The 22,760-nt window shown below is 44.5% G+C and overlaps 1 protein-coding gene across 1 annotated transcript in view; it reads left to right on the forward strand.

Moving 5' to 3' along the window:
- slc37a3 (solute carrier family 37 member 3) overlaps nt 1-22,760 on the forward strand; it is a 33,386-nt gene that overhangs the window by 3,273 nt on the left and 7,353 nt on the right. The window contains exons 2-10 of the mRNA XM_042335899.1: nt 5,320-5,441; nt 5,924-6,038; nt 6,879-6,971; nt 7,850-7,933; nt 8,608-8,753; nt 9,658-9,754; nt 13,088-13,172; nt 17,355-17,557; nt 18,202-18,343. Coding sequence (XP_042191833.1) covers nt 5,359-5,441; nt 5,924-6,038; nt 6,879-6,971; nt 7,850-7,933; nt 8,608-8,753; nt 9,658-9,754; nt 13,088-13,172; nt 17,355-17,557; nt 18,202-18,343 — 1,048 coding nt within the window. The 5' untranslated portion in view covers nt 5,320-5,358. The remainder of the gene's footprint in view (nt 1-5,319; nt 5,442-5,923; nt 6,039-6,878; nt 6,972-7,849; nt 7,934-8,607; nt 8,754-9,657; nt 9,755-13,087; nt 13,173-17,354; nt 17,558-18,201; nt 18,344-22,760) is intronic.

A 22,760-nucleotide genomic window follows, 5' to 3' on the forward strand; every position in this document is an offset into this window, starting at 1 on the left:
GGGAGCCCGGGGACAGGAGGTCAGAGAGCCCGGGGACAGGAGGTCAGAGTGCCTGGGGACAGGCGGTCGGGGAGTCCGGGGACAGGCGGTCAGAGAGCCCGGGGACAGGCGGTCAGAGAGCTCGGGGACAGGCGGTCAGGGAGCCCGGGGACAGGAGAGCAGAGAGCCCGGGGACAGGAGGTCAGAGAGCCCGGGAACAGGCGGTCATAGAGCCCGGGGACAGGCGGTCAGGGAGCCCGGGGACAGGCGGTCAGCGAGCCCGGGGACAGGCGGTCAGAGAGCCCGGGGTCAGGCGGTCCGGGAGCCCGGGGACAGGCGGTTAGAGAGCCCGGGGACAGGAGGTCAGGGAGCCCAGGGACAGGCGGTCAGGGAGCCCGGGGACAGGCGGTCAGGGAGCCCGGGGACAGGCGGTCAGGGAGCCCGGGGACAGGAGGTCAGGGAGCCCGGGGACAGGAGAGCAGAGATCCCGGGGACAGGAGGTCAGAGAGCCCGCGGACAGGCGGTTAGAGAGCCCGGGGACAGGAGGTCAAAGTGCTCGGGTACAGGCGGTCAGGGAGCCCGGGGACAGGAGGTCAGAGATCCCAGGGACAGGCGGTCAGAGATCCCGGGGACAGGCAGTCAGGGAGCCCGGGGACAGGCGGTCAGGGAGCCCGGGGACAGGCGGTCAGGGTGCCCGGGGACAGGCGGTCAGGGAGCCCAGGGACAGGCGCTCAGGGGGACTGGAGAGCAGAGAGCCCAGGGACAGGAGGTCCGAGAGCCCGGGGACAGGCGGTCAGAGAGCCCGGGGACAGGCGTTCAGGGAGCCCGGGGACAGGCGGTCAGAGAGCCCGGGGACAGGAGGTCAGGGAGCCCGGGGACAGGCGGTCAGGGAACCCGGGGACAGGAGAGCAGAGAACCCGGGGACAGGAGGTCAGAGTGCTCGGGTACAGGCGGTCAGGGAGCCCGGGGACAGGAGGTCAGAGATCCCAGGGACAGGCGGTCAGAGATCAGGGAGCCCGGGGACAGGCGGTCAGGGAGCCCGGGGACAGGCGGTCAGAGAGCCCGGGGACAGGCGGTCAGGGAGCCCGGGGACAGGCGATCAGGGAGCCCGGGGACCGGAGAGCAGAGAGCCCGGGGACAGGCGTGAAGGGAGCCCGGGGACAGGCGGTCAGAGAGCCCGGGGACAGGCGTGAAGGGAGCCCGGGGACAGGCGGTCAGAGTGCCCGGGGACAGGAGGTCAGAGAGCCCGGGGACAGGAGGTCAGAGAGCCCGGGGACAGGCGGTCAGAGAGCCCGGGGACAGGCGGTCAGGGAGCCCGGGGACATGCGGTCAGGGAGCCCGGGGACAGGCGGTCAGGGAGCCCGGGGACAGGCGGACAGGGAGCCCGGGGACAGGCGGTCAGAGTGCCCGGGGACAGGAGAGCAGAGAGCCCGGGGACAGCAGAGCAGAGAGCCCGGGGACAGGAGAGCAGAGAGCCCGGGGACAGGCGGTCAGAGAGCCCGGGGACAGGAGAGCAGAGAGCCCGGGGACAGGAGAGCAGAGAGCCCGGGGACAGGAGAGCAGAGAGCCCGGGGACAGGAGAGCAGAGAGCCCGGGGACAGGAGAGCAGAGAGCCCGGGGACAGGAGAGCAGAGAGCCCGGGGACAGGAGACTGTTGATCGGAGCCTCAAATTAGAGCTTAATTGAGTGTCGGGAATCGAGGAAATAGCAACGGGATTATTGGTAATCGGTCCCAGTGTCAACACCATATCATTGGAGAAAGATCGGCATCAGTCCACATCCGCAAGTCGCGTCTGCGGGCAGATGGGAGTGCTGAGCCTCACAAGGCAGTGTAGTCCAAGGGCTTGGCTGATTCCTGCAGTGGAGACACTGCTAAATTATTGTGAAACCAAGGAAACTGTGGCTTTGTGGTGGCTCTGAACCAATCATCCAATGTACCATAGCATTGTTAGCAGATAGCGGAGGTGCTGGGAAGATCTGTGATCTTAAGATGGCAGAATTGGTGATGGCTTAAACCAGGGGTGGGCAAAATACGGCCCGTGGGCCACATCCGGCCCGCCAAATTATTCTGTCCGGCCTGTCATTGTGCTTAGCAATAGAAAAAATTATAGTTCATTCAGTCCCAGAAAGGATCAGTTTTAAATGTGTCCCTTACGTTTCTTACTTTTGTCACAGCATCGATTTTTAATTGCTAGAGTTGTTAGTTTTTTTTCTCCACAAATTCTGCATTTCAATCAGACCGGGAACATCAGCCAGTCACGCTGCTTAGTTGTGCACACATTCCCTTAAGTGTTAATCAGGCTGACGTCAGAAATTTACGGATCGGCAAATTTTCAAACATGCGCGTGCGGCAACCACAGCTGATTCACGGTGTCAGCCACGGCGTGAGCAGCGTAAAGCCTTACCACTACTGAATGTCAATACTAACTAGAATTGATGTTCGCCATTAATACTTTTCACTGAAGAGGACATTCCTGTGATTTATCCATTTATTACTCGTTCGTATTTTTTGTGCGCCAATTTGGTATTTATATTACCCATAAACCGTGAATGTTAATTCAAAATGAGTTTATCAAAGAACCGGAAAGTGGACGCTGAAAGCCGAATATTCAACAAAGAATAAACTTCTAAATATTTTTTTGCCAGAGTGGGTGGAAAAACTGTGTGCTTAATTTGCAAAGAAAGTGCGGCAGTGCTCAAAGACTACGACTTAAATCGCCATTTTGAGAGCAAACTTGCTTGAAAATATAAGAAGCTTTCTGCCGAAGAAAAAGGAAAGAAAGCTAATGAGATGGTTGTTCGAATGCAAAAAGAGCAAAGCATTTTCACAAAACAATTTGCGTCCTAGGAAGAGATTACAAGAGTGAGTTAAGTGATTGTACACAAAATCGCCAAGAACAGCAAACCATTCTCTGAAGGAGATTTATAAAGGTATGTATGATTGACTCTCCCTCGATTTTATGTCCAGACGAGAAAAAACAGTTCAAGAACATTAGCCTGTCAAGGTGAACTATTGTGAGATGTGTCGAGGGTATCTCTGAGAACCTGTATCTGCAGTTAAAAAATAAATTAAGCAATTTTGCATGATTTTCACTGGCACTCGATGAAAGTTGTGATGTCAAAGACACAGCCCAGTTGATAATTTTTATTTGAGGTATCACCAAACATTTTGAGCTTAAAGAAGAATTGGCATCAGTGCAGTCAGTGAAAGATAGGACAACTGAAGAAGACTTTTTGGAGGCAGTAAATAAGTGTTTCTTAAAATTAGGAGTGGAATGGAAAAAATTGGTGAATGTGACCACCGATGGAAGCCCAAATCTGACAGGCAAAAATGTTGGGTTATTGAAAAGAATTCAAGATCAAGTCAAAGAAACAAATCCAGAACAGAATATTGTTTTCTACAATGCATTATCCACCAAGAGTTCCTCTGTAAGAGTGTTCTAAAACTAAGCAATGTCATGGACACAGTTACGAAAGTGGTCAACTACATTCAAACAAGAGGATTTAACCACAGGCAATTTGTAACTCTGCTTGAGGAATTGCAATCTGAGCATATGGATGTTCTGTATCACACGAATGTAAGATGGCTTAGTTTAGGAAAGGTCTTGAAAAGAGTGTGGGAACTGAGAGCAGAGATTGATTTATTTTTGGACATGAAACAAAAAGATTCGGATTTCCCACAGCTGAACGATACGAATTGGCTCTCGGATTTCGCATTTGCCGTTGATATCATGGGCCACATGAATGAACTGAATTCAAAACAGCAACGGAAGAGGGCTTGTGTGCACGATTTGTATTGCAGTGTCAAGTAATTTATAACAAAATTATTTATTTTATCGCGTCAGAGAGGAAACAGCCTGTTCGCCCACTTTCCAACTTTGCAGCAGATTACTGTTTGCGATCAAAACTTTAAAAAGTATACTTCGTCACTACTTGACTTACATGCCGCATTTTCTCGCCAATTCCAGGATTTCAATTTGATCGAAAATGACCTGTCTTTGGTCTATTCACCTTTCTCATTTGATGTTGACAAAGCCCCATTTGACCTCTAACTTGAGCTTATTGACCTGCAATGTGATCCATGTCTTGCGGAGCAATTCAAATCAGTGCTGCTACCCAGTGTTTACGCCTCTCTTAATGAATATACCTTTCAAAAAATAAAGGCTTGTGCCCGGAGGATGCTTGTCCTGTTTGGATCAACATACATATGGTTGGAGACATTTTCTGTGATGAAATTCAAAAACTTAAAACATAGATCGGCGATGACTGATGACCACCTTGCAGCAGTACTCCGCATTGCAACAACGGAGACGATGTCTGACTTCAATTGTCTGGTTAACATATATCAGCGCTTTCATTCTTCCCATTGAGTGAGCTTCTCACATTCTCATCAATATGTGACTAAATATCGAATAAATGTCTGCTCATTGAGTTGTTTTTATTTAACCTAATTTTAATGAATGTCAATTATATAGACTTTATTTTATGTACCAGTGTAAGAGTTGATTTTAAGCTATTATTAAGCATTTGGATCTATATTAAGTGTGTGACGCGCAAAGCTTAAGAAAACTCGTGAAGTGGCCCGCTAGTCAAAATAATTGCCCACCCCTGGCTTAAACTGTTGAGGGCCGATTAAAAAACGAAAGTCTAGTTCAGAGTATTCCTTCCATTGCTGGAAGTGGCCTCAATGCCTCTGGGTTGAGAAAGGAGAATAATCAATCCAAAATTCAAACTTGGTCACCAACCTTGCTGGAAGTGCACATTTGATGAGAAGAGAATTAGTGATGTGACTAACCAGCAAACACTAACTTTTGTGGCTCACTGATGAAGACTTAGATATATAGATCTATACAACTCATAACAAAAAAAATGGACTTTATAGGACTTTTCTGTGTGCAAATTGTCTCGTATATTGGCCTACATCTTCAGAGTTATTAACTTGACAGCAATTACCTGTGAAATGCTTTGAGATGTTTCAGAGTTATATGTGCTGTATCAAATCCAAGGATTTGGATTGGTAAGGTATTTTTAAATGTAAAATTGGTGATCTGAAGACCAGATGGAATTTGTGCAAAGTAGATTTTGCAACTGCTTCATGTACAGCTAAATTGTGCTGCATCTGCATGGTCGCTGAATGATTAGATGTAAATATCATTTAAATATGATGTAAATATCATTTACATCTGTATCATTCTCTAGCATTGAGCACAAGCTCAGAAATCTTTTAAAGAACAACTGGCTGAGATTGTGGAAAAAAAATCCTTTCTACCTGGGTCTAAGAACTCTGTTTGAAACAAACTTTGAATCTGAAGTATTTTTTCCAATTCAATTATTTTTCAGGTCATTGATGAGGGATTGGTTGTTTGATCTTTGTGCAGAATGATGACGCCCACCCCACGCCGGGGTTTTCTGAGCCAGTTCACGCATCACCATGCATCTGTCTTTCTGCTGACATTCGTCAGGTGAGGTTTGAGCACGATTTAGTTTAGACATTTTGATTTCCAGTGTTCTTGGGCTATTTCCTATTTCCTGATTTGGAAGCTTTCCATCACCTCCAACTCCGTTCATAGAGGATCTTAGAGACATAGTATTGTATTCAGTGACTCCACCTTTGAGTCAGAGCATTGCATATTGTGGCACCACTTCAGACAGAACATTGCACACTGTAGCTCTGTTTCAGAGAAGTTGCATTGCAATTTTGGCTCTGCTTCAGAGAAATAACATGCTGTACATGTTACATGCTGTAACTCAAATTCAGACCTGCAGTTGTCAGTGTAGCCTTTAAGCAGATGAAAGGTTCATAGAAACAAAGTTTCACTGCAGAAGGAGAAATCTTGTGGAAATATGGATTAATAATTGAGGGGAATGCATTTGTGGGAGCTGAGGGTTATCTGGAGGGTGGTGAAATGGTCGCTGTAATTCCGCTGTTTGGTTTCTCTTACAGTTATGCACTCTTCCATGCCACACGAAAGACCTTCAGCAATGTGAAAGTCAGTATCTCCAACCAGTGGATACCTTCCTTCCGTAACTCCACAACCATTGGTCTCCACCCAGATCAGGTACTAACTGACTGACAAGCTCTGATACAATCCACACCCTATTTTAGAACTGCAAGCTTGTGCCTTTCTCTTCTAGGAAGATACTTACAGAGCTTTGTGAATCCAATGGATAAATAATCAATAATAATCCTTGCATTTGATATAGTGCCTTATCGAATCATTGACATTCTATTTTAGGGAATCTATCTTTACCTTTGGGGTTGGAGAACTGAGGCTTTGCTTTCTAGATTTAGAACACAGATTTGGCATGAATCCTAAAAATGGAATTTTGAGGCAAAGTTCGTAAATTCTTAAAACAGAATAATGCAGATATTTGAAGCACAATTTACACCTGTATAGTGCCTTTCCTGTGAGGAGGGCATCCCAAAGTAATTCTGGCTGGGAACTGCAGATGAGGGTAGGAGCTGAGCAGGTGAGGAGGGGAAGAGGCGACTATAAAAGGATATGGAAATGAGCAAGAGAATTTGATAAGGCGACTTGTGTGAAGAACCACGGAAAAGAAAATAGAATGGGGCAAGACTGGAGAGATTCTAAAGTGTGGAGGAGGACCTTGTTTCAGTGATCATCAGCTTTCAACCATGTTTCCCAATACTCAGAAACTCACACCTAATATCCTTCCACAAAACCTCATTTCAATGGTGCCTTTGGCCACCTCCTTCCCAACTCAGGCTCTTATTTGAGAGGTTCTATGTGAAACGGAAATTGTAAAATTGTGAAATGTAAATAAAGTATAAATTGTTGTATACTCTGTGATTCTACAATTGTAGCAAGAAGCTCTATATGGTCAGAACATTAATCATTCACCAGTTAAGCAATTTGTATGTTTCTATTATTTTAAAGATTTGGAACAAAAATCACCTGTTTGCAGATGCGGCAGAAGCCACTCTCTTCCTTGGCTTCCTTGACACCCTTTTCCTCTTTGCTTATGCTGTGGTGAGTAAGATCATTTTGTAATAATCCATCACTTTGATGGGTGTAGCTTGCTTTCAGACATTTATGTTGCAAATCCTGACGTGTCCTGCAGCTCATGTCCTCTCCCACACTAGACTCTGTGAGCCGATCACTTCCATCTTCGCTTGGCTCCACTGGCTTCCCACCTCCACACCTCTCAAAGGATCAAATTCAGGATCCTCGTCCACAAAGTCTTGCTCTATTCTACCTCTGTGACCTCATGAATCCCGACTCCCACATCTATTCAGCAAGCAAGGGCCTTCTTCACGTCCCCTGCTGATCCACCCCACAGAGGATGAACTTTCATCCATTCTGCCCCTACTCTCTGGAATTCCATTCTGGAGTTCCTCTGCCTCGACCCTTCCTTACCCGTCTACAAAAACTGCCTAATCACATGTCTTTTTTACTGTGCTTTTGGCCAAGTTCCAATCCCTTTCAGCTCCTCCTTCCCCCCCCCCCAGTTTTGGCGCCCAGTCAGCTGTGTGAAGTTCTCAGAGACGTCCTACAGATGTTCTAGACATTGTTTAAATGTAAATTGTTGTCATGAAATACTGTAGCTTTGTGTTGTTCTGTGTCCTGTATTAGTTGGTTCTCTTCACTTCATTGCCTCCTCCCAACCTCTGCCACATCACCTTGCACGATTTAGAGTGAGACGCTGGAGTTCCTCGTCCATGTCTTGGCTGTTTTGTGAACAACTACAATTGTATGCAGGGTGACAGGCATGACGTGACCTGTTGCGGGGAGATCCAATATCAAGTGTGCTTCTCCTCTCCTTGATGGAAATGGAAAGGGAAAAGGCCTTTCCCAGTGGTACTCAGCTTTGATGCTTGTAGAACTCACCTTTTTGTTTCTCTTCCAAGGGCTTGTATATCAGTGGATTTTTTGGCGATCGTTTAAATCCACGCCTGATTCTTTCATTTGGAATGTGTTTATCTGCTCTTGTCGTAAGTACACATTTGCTTTTACAAAGTGTCTTTCCTTTCTCTCTTTTTGGTCAGCCAAGTATCTGACACATGCAGAAATCCATCATCATCCAAACCAAGCTGAGATTTCTATGCATCCCACCTATACAGGAAATTCCAGAGATAATTTGTTGGAATGGAATGTGCCCTCTCTCCCTGGTGGGACGCATTTGATGACCTAATTCCAGAAAGTATGAGGCAAAAGCCGAGACTTGGGGACCCCCGAGTGTGCATGGGGTACTGCTGGAGTTTAACAAGCTAAAACCGTACAGTGTGCCATTGATATCGCTGTCTGACAAGCTTTCCCGCTGCTTGTCCAGCTTGGACCACTACTTGTTTGGGCTTTGTCTTGCGGGGTTAACAGTGGGATGATTCCCTGCCCCCAATGACTGGTCTGCCATTCCAAGTCCTGCCAATGAGCCAGGCTGGCTGTTCTGTCATCAGCAGATGCCCTGGAACACTGCGGAACCGCGCACAGTTTGATTATTGGGGTGGATATCTGAAAGAGAATATAGTACTATCCTTTTTTCCTCTCCTGGGTGTTGACATCCGCTGGGGTAGGTGTTGAAAGATGGGGGTGGTTGGGGGACAGTGTTTATGAGTGGCGTTTGTGGTATGCTTCCCCTTGTGGTTTAAAGACACTCTTGTTTTTCCAGATGTTTCTGTTTGGCACGGTCTTGGAGTGGTTTCATCTCTATAACAAGTACCTATACTGTTTTCTCTGGATTCTGGTTGGATTGCTGCAGTCCACAGGCTGGCCCTGTGTCGTTGCTATCTTGGGCAACTGGTTTGGAAAGGCTGGGTATGTACCTCTGTTCAATTCGATTCCCATTTCAAATTTGCTCCAGGAGATCCCTTACTTGATACAATAGCCTGGCGGAGTGGTAGAACTTTCATCTCTGAATCAGATGATTGTGGGTTCAAGTCCCACGTCGGTACTTGGAATCACATAGTCTTCTAAGCTGACACTCCTATGCAGTGCTGGGGGTGTGTTGCATTATCGGAGGCACCATGCTTTGGGTGAAACGGTAAACCAAGGCCCTGACTGCCTGTTCAGGTTGACATTAAAGATCCCATGAAGCTATTTTAAAAGAGAAGGAGGTTTCTCTCTCCAGTGTCCTGGCCAACAATCCCCCAAATACAATTGGTCGCTAGCTCCATGGTTGTTTGTGGGACATTGCTGTGCCCAAAATTGGCTGCCACGTATCGCCTCAAAAAATATATAGTCAATCCCCTTTACAGAATATCCTGTGAAGCACTTTGAGATGCCTCGACGACGTGATAAAGCGTAATATCAAATGGATTATTATTAATATTAAAATTATCCAAATAACTCCATAAGGTTCAATCTTGGAACCCATTTCTATCTTTAAGAAAGGACGGTTTTAAAGATGTTAGAAAGCATTCTAGTCGCAAAAATGTAATTCCTCCTGTTCCAGGAAATACATCCTGCCTTAGAAGAGAATTCTATTCTCTTGTTCACAATTATCTTTGGGACATTAGTTCCCACAGGTCAGCCTGATGCAATTCTGGTTACCAGAAGGAATTTTCCATTCACAATTTAGAAATATTTATTCAGAAATTCTGCTTGAAATCAGTTTTTGTAACCATTTTCTATGATCCATTTTTTACACACTTATTGCTGCCTTTCAATTGGAGGCTTTTTCAGAAGTTTAAAAGGTGCTGAATGCTGTGTGCTTTACCAGGCGTGGCTTTCTGTTCGGGATCTGGAGCGCCTGTGCCTCTGTGGGGAACATCCTTGGAGCATTCCTTGTTGCCTCTGTCCTAAAGTTTGGCTATGAGGTAGGTTTGGGCCTTAATGCGGAATTTGTACCTGATGAATGATCCACTGCTTCTAAAAAAAAATGTGTTCAATAGCGGTATGCGGGAATCACTTTGTAATCGTGAATACTGCAGAGGGCTCAGTGTCTTTCAAGGGTGTGTCAGGTGTCAGCTTGCCTCAGTTGGTCGCGGTCTTATCTCTGTCCAGCATTGATGCTTGGAGCTCATAGTCTAGGCTACATTTCTGGAGGTGGCATTCTTTGCATGAGATGTTAAACCGAGGTCTCGTCTGCCTGTTTAGGTGAATGTTAAAGATTCTGTGGCACACTCAAAGAGGAAGTTTCTCTCTCCTGGTGTCCTGCCAATAATCCCTTTACAACTGTTTGTGAGACATTGCTGTGCACTAATTGGTTGCCAGGTTTGCTTCAGATACATTCACCTCACTTCACAGTGAATCCTATGAAATGCATTGAGACATCCTCCCCTAATGTAAAACACTATTTCAAATCAAGGATTATTATTCTTTATTATTTGTTTATTTGGCTGGAGCTCCACTGTGCTTGTGTATAAAGGCAGTGTAACGTCCAGCTGCCTCTAGCCCCACTCTGCAGGTATTGTTTGTTCATGATGTCCTCAATCAATCTTATGTCTGCATTGCATTTGAATATGGTTCCTGGCCCTTGGGATTGAGCACCAAGATCAGTATCGAGGAGCAGGAAGGATTTGTCATCTCTATACTGATGAGTGACGATGAAGGTAGCAGTATAGAGATGAGGCTCAATGAAGGTAGCAATCAATGCCTACATTCACTATAAAAACACTTGTCTCAAATGCCTGCACTATCAGCACGCTTCAACTGGTGGCGCTGCAGAGTTTGTATCTATGCCAATTCTCTGTAATAATAATAATCCTTGCATTTGATATAGCGCTTTTCACGTCTTCTAGATGTCTCAAAGCGCTTCACAGAATATACTGTAAAGTGAATTGACTGTATATTTGTGGGCGAACACAGCAGCCAATTGTGCACAGCAATGTCCCGCAAACAGTGGTAGATTGAAAATGACCAATTTATTATTGTTTTTTTGTTTTGGAGGGATTATTATTAGGCGTACTGTACAGCCACTCGAGATTATTACCACAGCCTTGTAAAATTGACCTGTTGTTCAATCCCGGGAAGAAGAATATGAAAAATGACCAATCATCCCACCAAACTTCGCCACTCTCAGAAATTCATTCTCCCATCATGGAATACAATTGTATTGTGAATATTTTCCTCCCAAATATCGTTCATAACTCCTGATATTAATTTTTTTGTTTTACGGTGGTCCTTTGAGCATTCATAACTTCATCCTGGAGTCCCAGCACTTTAGCCCCACCTTTGAAGCACATCTTAACTCCTTCTTTGTGACCATGTTTTTTTTCTGCTTTTCCCCCAACTCCTTCCTCAGCTCCCCACCCCACCAAAGCTCAGGCTCCTAGGCTCTGAGAAGTACTTTGATAAATCCTCTCGATGTGCAAGCAGCTATATAAATGTAAAAATATTTTTGGTTAAGTACCCTCAAACTAATGAAGCATTTCCCCATGTCCATAAGAAATTATTGTTTGGAAACCTAAACCCATGTCCTTTTGTTAACCTTTCCGGTAACCCATTTAGCTCATTAATAATAATAATCCATTCATGTGTCATTGCCCCCAAACCTCAATGTCTCCAGATGCTTCACAAGTAATTGCTCATTTTTGTTGTGTGGTGACCGTGTATTTTCTAGGCAAATGTAGCAGTCAATTGGCATACAAATTGCAATGAAATGAATATCCTGTTTACCAAACTCACATCCTTGTGACTCAGAGTTGAGCGTGCAACTAACTGAACCAGGCTGAAACTTACTGACGAGCCAAGATTTGGGTACCCCAAAATGAGCATTTGGATACTGCTGGAACTCATTAGCACCATGTAACTTGCCATTACGAACAATGACAAGCTTCGTACTGGTTGTCCATCAACAACAACAAATTACATTTGTGTATCACTACCCAATCTGTTTTACATTGCTGGATTAAGGAGCCAGGTGGAAATAATTCCTGCGCCTGGTGACTGATCTGCTCCTCCCAGGTATTGCCGACAAACCATGTTGGCTGTCACTGAAATTACTGACTGTCCAGCACCTTTGGACGTCCTCCTGATGTGAAAAGCGCTATACAAATAGAAGCGATCCTGGAGATGCTGGCTTGTCTGTCATCAACAGTGGCTTGGAAAACCGTGAACCTGTCTGGCTAACGTATTGGAAGATCAAGACTTCCACAGATGCAATTCAATTCCCACAATACATTGGCAGGCATATCGAATTGGAGACCACTCAGCTTCAAATAGGTCATGCTAAATCGTGGCTCTTGTCAGCCTGGCTCACCTCTGTGTCACAAGGTTGTGTATTCAATCACCTTTGTAAGGTCTTTGAACTCAGAATTTAGGTTAACACTTCAACACAGTGCCAGGGGAGCGCTGCGTTGATTTCTTCTCTATAGATTTGTACTGATTCGTTGCATTGCCCAGAATTCCATACATGTGAGCATTGAAAGTGACATGTCCATTACTTATTAACCTCATCTCCTGTTGAATTCATTGCAAACTTTTCTTCCATAGTTACTATTTGTAACACTGTAAGTGTTGCAATACATTTCCAATGTGACTGCTCAATTGTCTAACCATTCTAAATCTTACATCAATCTTTTGCTTTTGTGCATTCATGTTCTTCAATGCCACCATGTGCAGTCACAGCATAAGTACTTTGTGTTCTTTGACCTGGTAAATTAGAACATGGTTTATAGAAGGAAGGTGCTGGCCATGTAATGACTGGCACACTTTTAATGCTCAAGCACAGTACAATTTAAAACAAAGGTGTCTGGGAAATGTTACCGGGAAATTTCTGCTTTCAGTCTGCTCTGTGAATTGTAGGAACAATTAGGTCAAGGATTGGAAAAGACTTAACTTCTGTTTCAAGAGCTACTTAAGTCGGCTATTCCAAGGCCTGTGCCTGTGTTGTGAAGTTGTGTGTAGACCAGGAGTTTCCTGGTGTCATCTCGCACGTGTTCAATAAAAACAAGAGAAAGGAGCGATATTTACCACAGTTTAAACATTAGAATTTATATTTTTATTTTGAGATGCAGGAAATACTTTGTGCATCTGACTTAGTTTTCAATTGTAGAAAATAACTACACAGTTCTATCGCTCCTTCCTCTTGTCTTTTTGATCATGCCCAAGATCGCCACCTAGTGGTGATTGACCAGTTGGCGATCCCTGGGGAAGATCTTTTGCAGTTCTTATGATGTAGCTAATTCTCTTTGCCACCTCTCTTATAGTATGCCTTTCTGGTGACCAATGCACTGTTGTTTGCTGGGGGAGTGGTGGTGTTTTTTGGATTGTTGAGTTCCCCAAAGGAAGTAGGTAAGTGCAGAAGTTAAGAAAAGAGCACACATCCAAGAAAATAGTAACTCCATCGGTGCGTTGTTTCACTTCATGGCCATGATGACATAAACAACAGGTTCCTTTGTATTATTTACATTTAGTGTACTTTAGACCTGAAAAGTTGACAAACATAATCCTTTGCTTTTGGCAGGATAGCTGAGGTTTTTTATCTTAAATGCTTATCAGGTATAAATTTTCTTATGAAAAAGTATTCGCTTCAATTTACATTTCCACATTTTATGTGCACCTCCCTAGTTATACCTACTCCCATACAAATAAATACACACGCAATATATATTACTGTAAAAATATTTCATTGAGAGTTAGAAGGAAAACCGGTGGTGATGGGAGATGTAGCCTAAGTTTGATCAGGAGCTCACCCTAAGCTTTAAACGCCAGCTGTTATAATAGTGAAAGGCTTTACAACAGGAGCTTTAGACTTCTGTGCAGGGACACTCCCTGGAGTATTATTGTTTTATGTGCAGATAATATTAACCTTTTTACACAAATGCATGTATTCAAAAGATGCACATCCTCAGTGAGTGTGGGGTCTACACATCAAAGTAACCAAAGTTATATTGGTATCAACTGCATAATTCCTCTCTTGTTCAGTGAGACTGAAAATCCTGTTGATGTTGTGTTTAGCGACATTGGCAATACGCGATTATAATCCCTCAAGAATTTCAGATCACTGATCTCCGTCGTGTGACTTGCTGTTGATGCACACATTACAGCAAATTGTACTTGTAAATTTCATCTGATAACAGCCTCGCCTCAATAGCTTTGCCTCAAAGAGGATCTGAATCATCTTTCCAAGAACCTTGACTTTCACCAGTTTGTTCCTATTGTGTTAGATGGACCTCTCAGCGACAGTATCCACAATACATTAAATAAACTATATCCTCTTTGAATCCATGCTAAAGCTATATTTCAAAATTAAATATTTGAAGTGAGGCATCAACCCAATGTAACTGGAATCAGCACAGGAGATAGTCTTCCAGCGCCTTAGGACGTCCTCCCGACGTGAAAGACACTATACAAATTTAATTTTGTTGTTGTTGTTAGAAGAGAGAGACTGGTCTATTGTGTAACTGCTTTGAAAGCTTCCATGGAAGGTATAACTTGGCATAGGGTATAGCATAGAGTTGTGATTTTGTTAACCTACTGTTAACCTATTTTGTTAACCGCTTCTGTAGGCTAGACAAATGAGAAGCTTCAATACATCCGCTTTGTGGAGTCCTGTTAGCTTAGTGTTTAGAGCACTCGCCTCGCAAGTGAGAGGCCCTGGGTTTGATTTCTGGGCAGGGCGAAACGTTGGGCAAGTTTCCTTACTTCACACGCCTCTGTTTACCTAGCAGTAAATGGGAAGCCAGTTGTTAGTCGATTGGCAGATTGCTTTTCCAGGGGTAATAATCCCTTTAAAAATACAATAATAATAAAAAAAACTTGGTTACTTAATCCATGACTGTTTGTGGGAAACTGCTGTGCGCAATTGGCTGTTGCGTTTCGCCCACAAAATACACAGTCACTACACTTTACTATGCCGGGCAGTCCTTTGTGTTGTGCATTTTTCATGTAGGATCCACATGTTAGTCACCGCCAAGTCCCCACGCCCTTGAAATGCTTTCCCAGGTGGGGGAGGGGAGGGCAGGGGTGGGAGTTGGCCCAACATTTAACGAGGGAAGGGAGGTAGGGGGAGAATGGGCCCCCTGTACTGAGTAATTGGTGCTAAAGCGCCCCATTTGACGGCCTGTTTGTAGACACATTTCAAGATCAGGAAATGTCTCATCTCCAGAAACAATACTAATGCTTGCCTTCAATTCAGCTTATAGCACTACAATGGCTGAGAACATTTTGCTGTCAATGGCTGTCAAGTGTAGTGACTGGGTGTCTCTAGGCAAACATATGGCATCCTCTCTGTAGAGTCTTCTAGAGCACTGAATTCCTGGGCAAGGCAAAATCTTAGGCAAGTTTCCTTACTTCACTCACCTATGTTCACCTAGCAGTAAGAAGGAACCCAGTTGTTAGTCGACTAGCAGATCACTTTCCAGAGGTAATAATGCTGCCTCCCCCCAAAAAATTGGGTCACTCAATCTACGACTGTTTGTGAGACACAGCTGTCAGCTGCCGCGTTTCACCTACAAAATACAGTCACTCCACATTATAGTATGTCCTGTGAAGCGCTTTGAGACGTCTCAACAACGTGATAAGGTGCTGCATCAAATGCAAGGATATTGTTATGAGGGGATAAGCAATAAGTAGAACACCTCATCTTTATTCACAGTGGGTTACCCTTTAAAGAAATCATGCTGTATGTACACACCACGTCCAGCGAGTGGTTGGAATATGAAATTCTCTGGCACAAACTACAGTTGAAGCAGATCTTCCAAAAGGAAAATAAATAGATAGAACAATATGAAATTATATATGGAGAGATCAGCAGAATTGGATTAGATCAGGTGGCTAATATGGAAAAAACATCAGTGCAGACATGAATGGTCTGTTTCCTTTCAAAGCCTGGCTCAGTGGTAGCCCTCGCAACTCTGAGTCAGAATGTTGTCGATCAAGACCCACGTCAGGATTTGGAATCACTTAGTCTAAACTGATGCTCCAATGCAATGCTGGGGGGTGTTGCATTATCAGATGTGACGTTCTTCACATCAGATGTTAAACCGAGGTCCCATCTGTCTGTTCATGTGGATGTGAAAGATCCCATGGCACTTTTCAAAAAGAGAAGGGTGTTTCTCCCTGTGCCATGGCCAACATTGCCCCAGTTAAAATTGGTCACTCAATCACATTTCGCCTACAAATACAGTCAGTCAATTCACTTTTACATGATGTCCTGTGAAGCACTTTGAGCTGTCCAGACAAACTGATAACAACACCAACAAAATTACATTTGTAAAGTGCCTTTCACATTGGGAGGACGTCCCAAGGCCTGAACAGTCAGGGATTAGGATCCAAGCATGGAGGGCAGGGATCGGATGGGTGAGGGTAAAGAGGTAGGAGGTTCGGCTGAAGGCACAGCCAAAAAGGAGATTGAGTCGTGCCTTGAAGGAGGCAAACGAAGGAGCGAGGCAAAGTGATTGTGGGATAGAGTTGCAAAGGTCAGAGAAGCTGAAAGCTTGGCCGCCGATGGTAGGGCAGCCAGGCTTTATGATAAGGCTTTATACCAAATGCAAGGATTATTATTGTTAAATGTAACATTCTATGATAACATACACTCTGGGCGTGCACTATATAGTCATACTGACAAACCTTGGTAAATGTTTATATTACAGGGTGTTGAGATCTTACTTGTGCAGGTACATTTCATTGATATTGAATGTGTTGAGTCCTTTTCTGCTCTTATAATAATATAAATAAGCCTTGTATTTGATATAGCTTCTTATCATGTCGATGAGACGTCTCAAAGCGCTTCTCAGAATGTATTGTAAAGTGGATTGACTGTGTATTTTGTGGGCGAAACGTGACTTCCATTTGCGGACAGCAGTGTCCCACAAATGGGTGTGGATTGAGTCAATTATTTTTTGATGGGATTATTACTTCGGAAAGCAAAATCAACTAACAACTTGGTTCCTACTTATTGCTAGGTAAACAGAGAGAGGTGTGGAGTAAGGAAACTTGCCTAAGGTTTTGCCCCGCACAGGAGTCAAACCCAGGTCCCCTCACTTGCGAGGCGAGTGTGCCAACCACCACACTACAGGACTCCTGGGGATTATCATCCCCGGAAAGTGATCCACTAATCAAGTTATACTGTGATTCCCCATGTGATAAAAATCTTGTAGAGGAAAGTGAGAGCTTCCTGAGTTCAGCTGTGGAACACTCCGATTTCCACTTGTGATCTATCACTGAAATCTCCTGTCCCAAATTACATCACTTCTATTACTATTTTGTGGGCAGACAAGCAAATTACAAAGGAGAGTTGCTGTGACTCTTGAGATTGAAATTGCTGTGGACCTGAGCTGTAAAACACTTCTGCCTTTAATCTTAATTCTACTTTTCTGAGCTGAACTCCTGAACTGAACCTGCAAATTTATTTTCCTCCCCCATCGCAATGAAACACATAATTGTACTTACAGGATTAAATATTTGTAAACTTGCAGGTTTATCATTTTATTTACTAATCCTTCCCTTTCCTTCCCATGATCCGCTTACCAGGTCTTCCTGCACCAACCGAGGATGAAGACAACACCACTGCCCACAGAAATGAGTACCTGGACCAGGAGGTTCGCAGACCACTGATGGATAACTCCTTTGCTGAGGATTATTGCGAGAGAAATCACACAGTCCAGGAGAGCTCCACAGCAAAGCCTCCACCCATTGGCTTCCTGCAGGCCTGCTGCCTGCCAGGGGTGTTGCTGGTGAGATGTTCTTGAAGTACTATGTTCTGGAGTTATATTGTGATTTCCCATGTGATAAACATTAAATTTTTTAGTTTATCAAAGTTGGGAGCACTCTTGCCTCTGGGTGAGAAGATTCTGAGCCTGAGCTCCGGGTCTTGGCTGATATTCTTATCAATTATCAGAGATTCCGACCTTCAGAAGAGAGTTGAAACAAGTCTTGTAAGACCATTTCTCCTGAAAATGTAAGATTTGGTTTGAAGACTGTTTTACAGGCTAATTTTTGTGTAATTTCTGACCTCTGTTCTGTGGGAATGAACATTTTGCAACCTGAACTGCAAAATCAGAGGTCTGAAATTCCTCCTGGTCCTTGTCTTGTGGACATTGTCTTAAAATTTAGCATTATTACTTATACTTTTTCTATTTGGAAGCAGTTTTCTTTGCAGTTTTTTTTAAATAAAGGCTTCCAAACGAAGCCTAAATTTGACAGTTTTCTCTAAGTCTGTACATTGTTGAGGTTTCAAACACTTTGACTCGGACCATCAAGAACCATGAGACGTCTGACTTAATCTTTCTTTTATAAACTGGTTGGTAATGATTCTATAGCTCTGATTAGAAAGCTTGGTCTGTTTGCATTGGTTTAAAGTGAATGGGTTTTTTTTCAGTACTCACTTGCCTATGCCTGTGTGAAGCTGGTGAATTATTCATTCTTCTTCTGGCTGCCCTTCTACCTGCACAGCAAATTCAATTGGAAGGAGGAGGAGGCAGACAGACTATCCATCTGGTACGACGTTGGTGGAATTCTAGGTACTTTGGTTCATTGCAAGATTAAAGTGTGTCAGGAATGCAGAAAAATAATAATAATCCTTCTTTTGGTACAGCGTCATTCAGGTTAGGCGGACGTGCAAAAACACTTCGCAGCATTTGCTGTAAAGTGGATTGACTGTATTTTGTGGGTGAGGCGCAGCAGCCAGTTGTGCACAGCAATGTCCGACAAACAGCCGTGGAGTGTGAACAATTTTATTTCGGGGATGATTGACCAGGACACAGGGAGAAGAGAATCTTTAACATTCACCTCAACGGGTAGACTGTGCAGATTTGATCTCTGGCCTGGATTATTCTCTTTTAAACATCCCGATTGTTGCTGCAGCCTTCCAGGCAAGTGCACTTGACATTCTCACCTGCCTTTATGAGAAGTGTTCCCATAGCATAGCGGTTAGCAAGAGGACCTGCTTTAGTGCAAGACGACACCTTAGGCAAGTTTCCTTACTCCACACGCTTCTGTTTATCTAGCAGTAACTAGGAACGTGGTTGTTAGTTGATTGGCGAATCGCTTGCCAGAGGTAATAATCCCTCAATCCACGACTGTTTGCGGGACACTGCTGTGTGAGATTATCTGCCACTTTTTATCCACAGAATACACAGTCAATCCACTTTACATTTACACTTTACAGTTCGATTTCCTTACTCCACACACCTCTGTTTAACTTGCCATAAGTAGGAATCCAGTTGTTCATCGATTGGAGGATCACTCTCCAGGGCTAATAATCCTTCCAAAAACAACACACAAACAAAAAAAACAAAAATTTAGTCATTCAATTCACTACTGTTTGTGGGACACTGCTAAGCGTAATTGGCTGCCGCGTTTGGCCCACAAAATTCAGTCAATCCATCCAGTTAATCCTAGCATTTGCTTTAGCACCTTATCACATCTTCGAGAATCTCAAAGCGCTTTACAGAATATATTGTAAAGTGAATTGACTGCATATTTTGTGGGTGAAATGCGGCAGCCAATTAGGCACAGCAGTGTTCCACAAACAATCGTGGATTGAAGTGACCCAATTTATTATTTTTTTAAATTATTCCCCTGGAAAAGCGATCTGCCAATTAACTAACAACCGGGTTCCTACTTACTGCTAGGTAATCAGAGGCACGTGGAGTAAGGAAACTTGCCCAATATTTCACCCTGCTGAGAATCAAACTCAGGCCTCTCGCTTGCAAGTGCTCTAACCACTGAGCTACAAAACTCTACCTTCTGTGAAGTGGTTTGAGACGTCTCAGTGATGTGATAAGGCAATATATCAAATGCAAGGATTATTATTATGATTTCTATTCAGACCATTCTGTTGAAGCCAACACACTGCAGTGCTAGATAGTATAATAATAATAGTAATAATAATCCTTGCATTTGATATAGCACTTTTCACGTTGGGAGGACGTCCCAAAGCGCTTCACAGAACACACTGTAAAGTGAATTGACTGTATATTTGTGGGCGAGCGCGGCAGCCAATTGCGCACAGCAATGTCCCACAAACAGTCGTAGATTGAAAATGACCAATTTATTATTGTTTTGTTTTTTTGGAGGGATTATTATTTAGGCGTGTGGAGTAAGGAAACTTGCCCAAGATTTCGCCCTGCCTGGAATTGAACTCAGGTCTCTCGCTTGCAAAGCGAGTGCTCTAACCACTGAGCTACAGGACTCCACATCTCCTCCGTGGCCTTGCTCCTCCCTACCTCTGTGACCAGCTAATGCCATAGTAACCTGTCTGCTCTCTCTGCTCAGCAGGCTCCGCTCAGCAGGCTCCAGGTTCCCCACCCGGCCCACCCCACCATCAGCGGTTGGGCCTTCATCCTCTCTGCCCCCACCCTTTGGAACTCAATCCCACAGTTCCTTCGCCTTGCTCCCTCCCTTGCCTCCTTCAAGGCATGTCTCAAGACCCTCCTCTTCGACTGTGCATTTGACCACCCTCCTACCCCTCCACCCTTCCTGATCCCAACTCCCTGTTCAGGTACAAATCCCTGACTATACAGCACCTTGGGACATCCTCCTGATGTGAAAGATGTAATTTGTTGTAAAAGTTTCAGTTAAAAATCCTCCTCGATTTCCTATTCTCCCTTATCTGGAGTCCTGTAGCTCAGTGGTTAGAGCACTCGCCTTGCAAGCGAGACACCTGGGTTCAACTCCAGGCAGGGTGAAACCTTGGTCAAGTTTCCTTACTCCACATGCCTAATAATAATCCCTCCAAAAAAACAAAGCAATAATAAATTGGTCATTTCAATCCACGACTGTTTGTGGGACATTGTTGTGCGCAATTGGCTGCCGCGTTTCGCCCACAAATATATAGTCAATTCACTTTATAGCATATTCTGCGAAGCGCTTTGAGACGTCGAGAAGACATGAAAAGCACTATATCAAATGGAAGGATTATTATTATATTATTATCTACCTCTGTGAGACCACACTCACTTTGTTCAATTCCTACTTGATGCACTGCCTCCACTTTGAATCGTTCAGTGGTTTATCCTCCTTTCCTCCCATGGTCATGTGCAGCGTATCGGAGTCCTGCAGCTCAGTGGTTAGAGCACTCGCTTTGCAAGCGAGAGACCTGAGTTCAATTCCAGGCAGAGGGCGAAACCTTGGGCAAGTTTCCTTACTCCACAGCCTAATAATAATCCCTCCAAAAACAAAAACAATAATTAAATTGGTCATTTTCAATCTACGACTGATTGTGGGACATTGCTGTGCGCAATTGGCTGCCGCGTTCGCCCACAAGTATACAGTCAATTCACTTTACAGTGTGTTCTGTGAAGCGCTTTGGGACGTCCTCCTGACGTAAAAAGTGCTATATCAAATGCAAGAATTATTATTATTATTGTTATTACCTCAGGGCTCTATCTTTCGACCCCTCTTTTTTATCTACGTACCTTCTCTTGACAATATCTGCAAACATGGGGTCAGTTTCTATATACATATGGATGACACCTCTATCAACTTATCCTTCTTGTCACAATCTCAGTGATGTGTTGGCCACCTGCCTGTCAGATATCAAGTTGCATTTATATAGCGCCCTTCACGAGAGGCTGCATCTTGGAGTGCTTAACAGTGGCGGAGCCTGACGCAAAGCCGGGGCAAGGGGTGGGGTGACTTTAAGCACAGTCGAAGGTCTTCAGGCAAGATCTGAAAATGGCGAAGGAGCGAACAAGGCGGAGGGATCGAGGGAAAGAGTTTGGGGGCATAGTAGCTGAAAGCTAGTCTGCCGATTGTGGACGAATGGGTTGAGTGATAAGCAGCAAGCTGGAGCCAGCTGAGTTGAGCCAGCGGTTGGTGGAGTGAGGAGTAAGCACATCAGAGAGTTAGGGAGGTGCCAGTCATGAATGAATTTGTAGACGAGTGAGAGGATCTTGAAGTCAATGCGTTTTCTGATGTGGAGCCAGTGGAGCCTGGCGAGGACTTGTGTGATGCCAGAACAGAGTTTAGAACGGGTTAGTGTACGGGGGTGGGGGGTGAAGTTTTGCATTAATGCCTGGCCAAGTTTTGCATTAAGGCCAACTTTCTGCAGCTTATCATGGACAATATGCTCTGCCAGCATCTCCTCACTTCCAGTTCTGATCTCCTCAGTTTCAGTTTATCTCTGACTCACCGAACCAACGCCCAATCTCTGCAGTTGGTTCAATCTTCAGATGGCCCTCGTTCTCCACTTTCCTCCCATCTCATGGTCTCATTGTAGCTCAGCGGTTGGAGCACTCGCCTTGCGAGCGAGAGACCTGGGTTTGATTCCCGGTCAAAGCGAAACGTTGGGCAAGTTTCCTTACTCCACATGCCCCTGTTTACCTAGCAGTAAGTAGGAACCCGGTCGTTAGTCAATTGGCGGTTTGCTTTTCCGGGGCTAATAATTTCTTCAAAAAAAAAAATTGGTTACTGAATCCACGACTGTTTGTGCGACACTGCTGTGCGCAATCTGCTGCCGCATTTCGCCCACAAAATTTACAGTCAATTCACTTTACAGTATATTCTGTGAAGAGCTTTGCGATGTCTCGAAGACACGATAAGGCGCTATATCAAATGCAAGGATTATTATTATTATTTTCTCTGCTGCATCGCCCGCCTCTGCCCCTATCTCACACCAAATAGAACAGAAACCTTTCTCACCTCCCACTTTGATTTCTCCAATGTGCTCCTCACTGGTCTCCCAGTTCCACCATCCACAAGGTGCAGCTGATACAAAACTCGGCCACCCATATCCTCACCTGCACCAAATTCTGCATGCTCATCACTGCATTCCTTGCCAGGCTCCCTACATCTCAACAGATTGATCAAGGTCCTCACTCACACATACAAATCCCTTAATGTCCAATCACTCCCTGGCCTCTCTGTGCAGTTTGTTCCCTGCTCATCAGTAACACAAGCTTGCTCTTATTTACTCAGGAACAAAAGCCTGCTGCT

Source organism: Callorhinchus milii, unplaced genomic scaffold (assembly GCF_018977255.1).
Source record: "Callorhinchus milii isolate IMCB2004 unplaced genomic scaffold, IMCB_Cmil_1.0 Scaffold5, whole genome shotgun sequence".
Taxonomy (NCBI): domain Eukaryota; kingdom Metazoa; phylum Chordata; class Chondrichthyes; order Chimaeriformes; family Callorhinchidae; genus Callorhinchus; species Callorhinchus milii.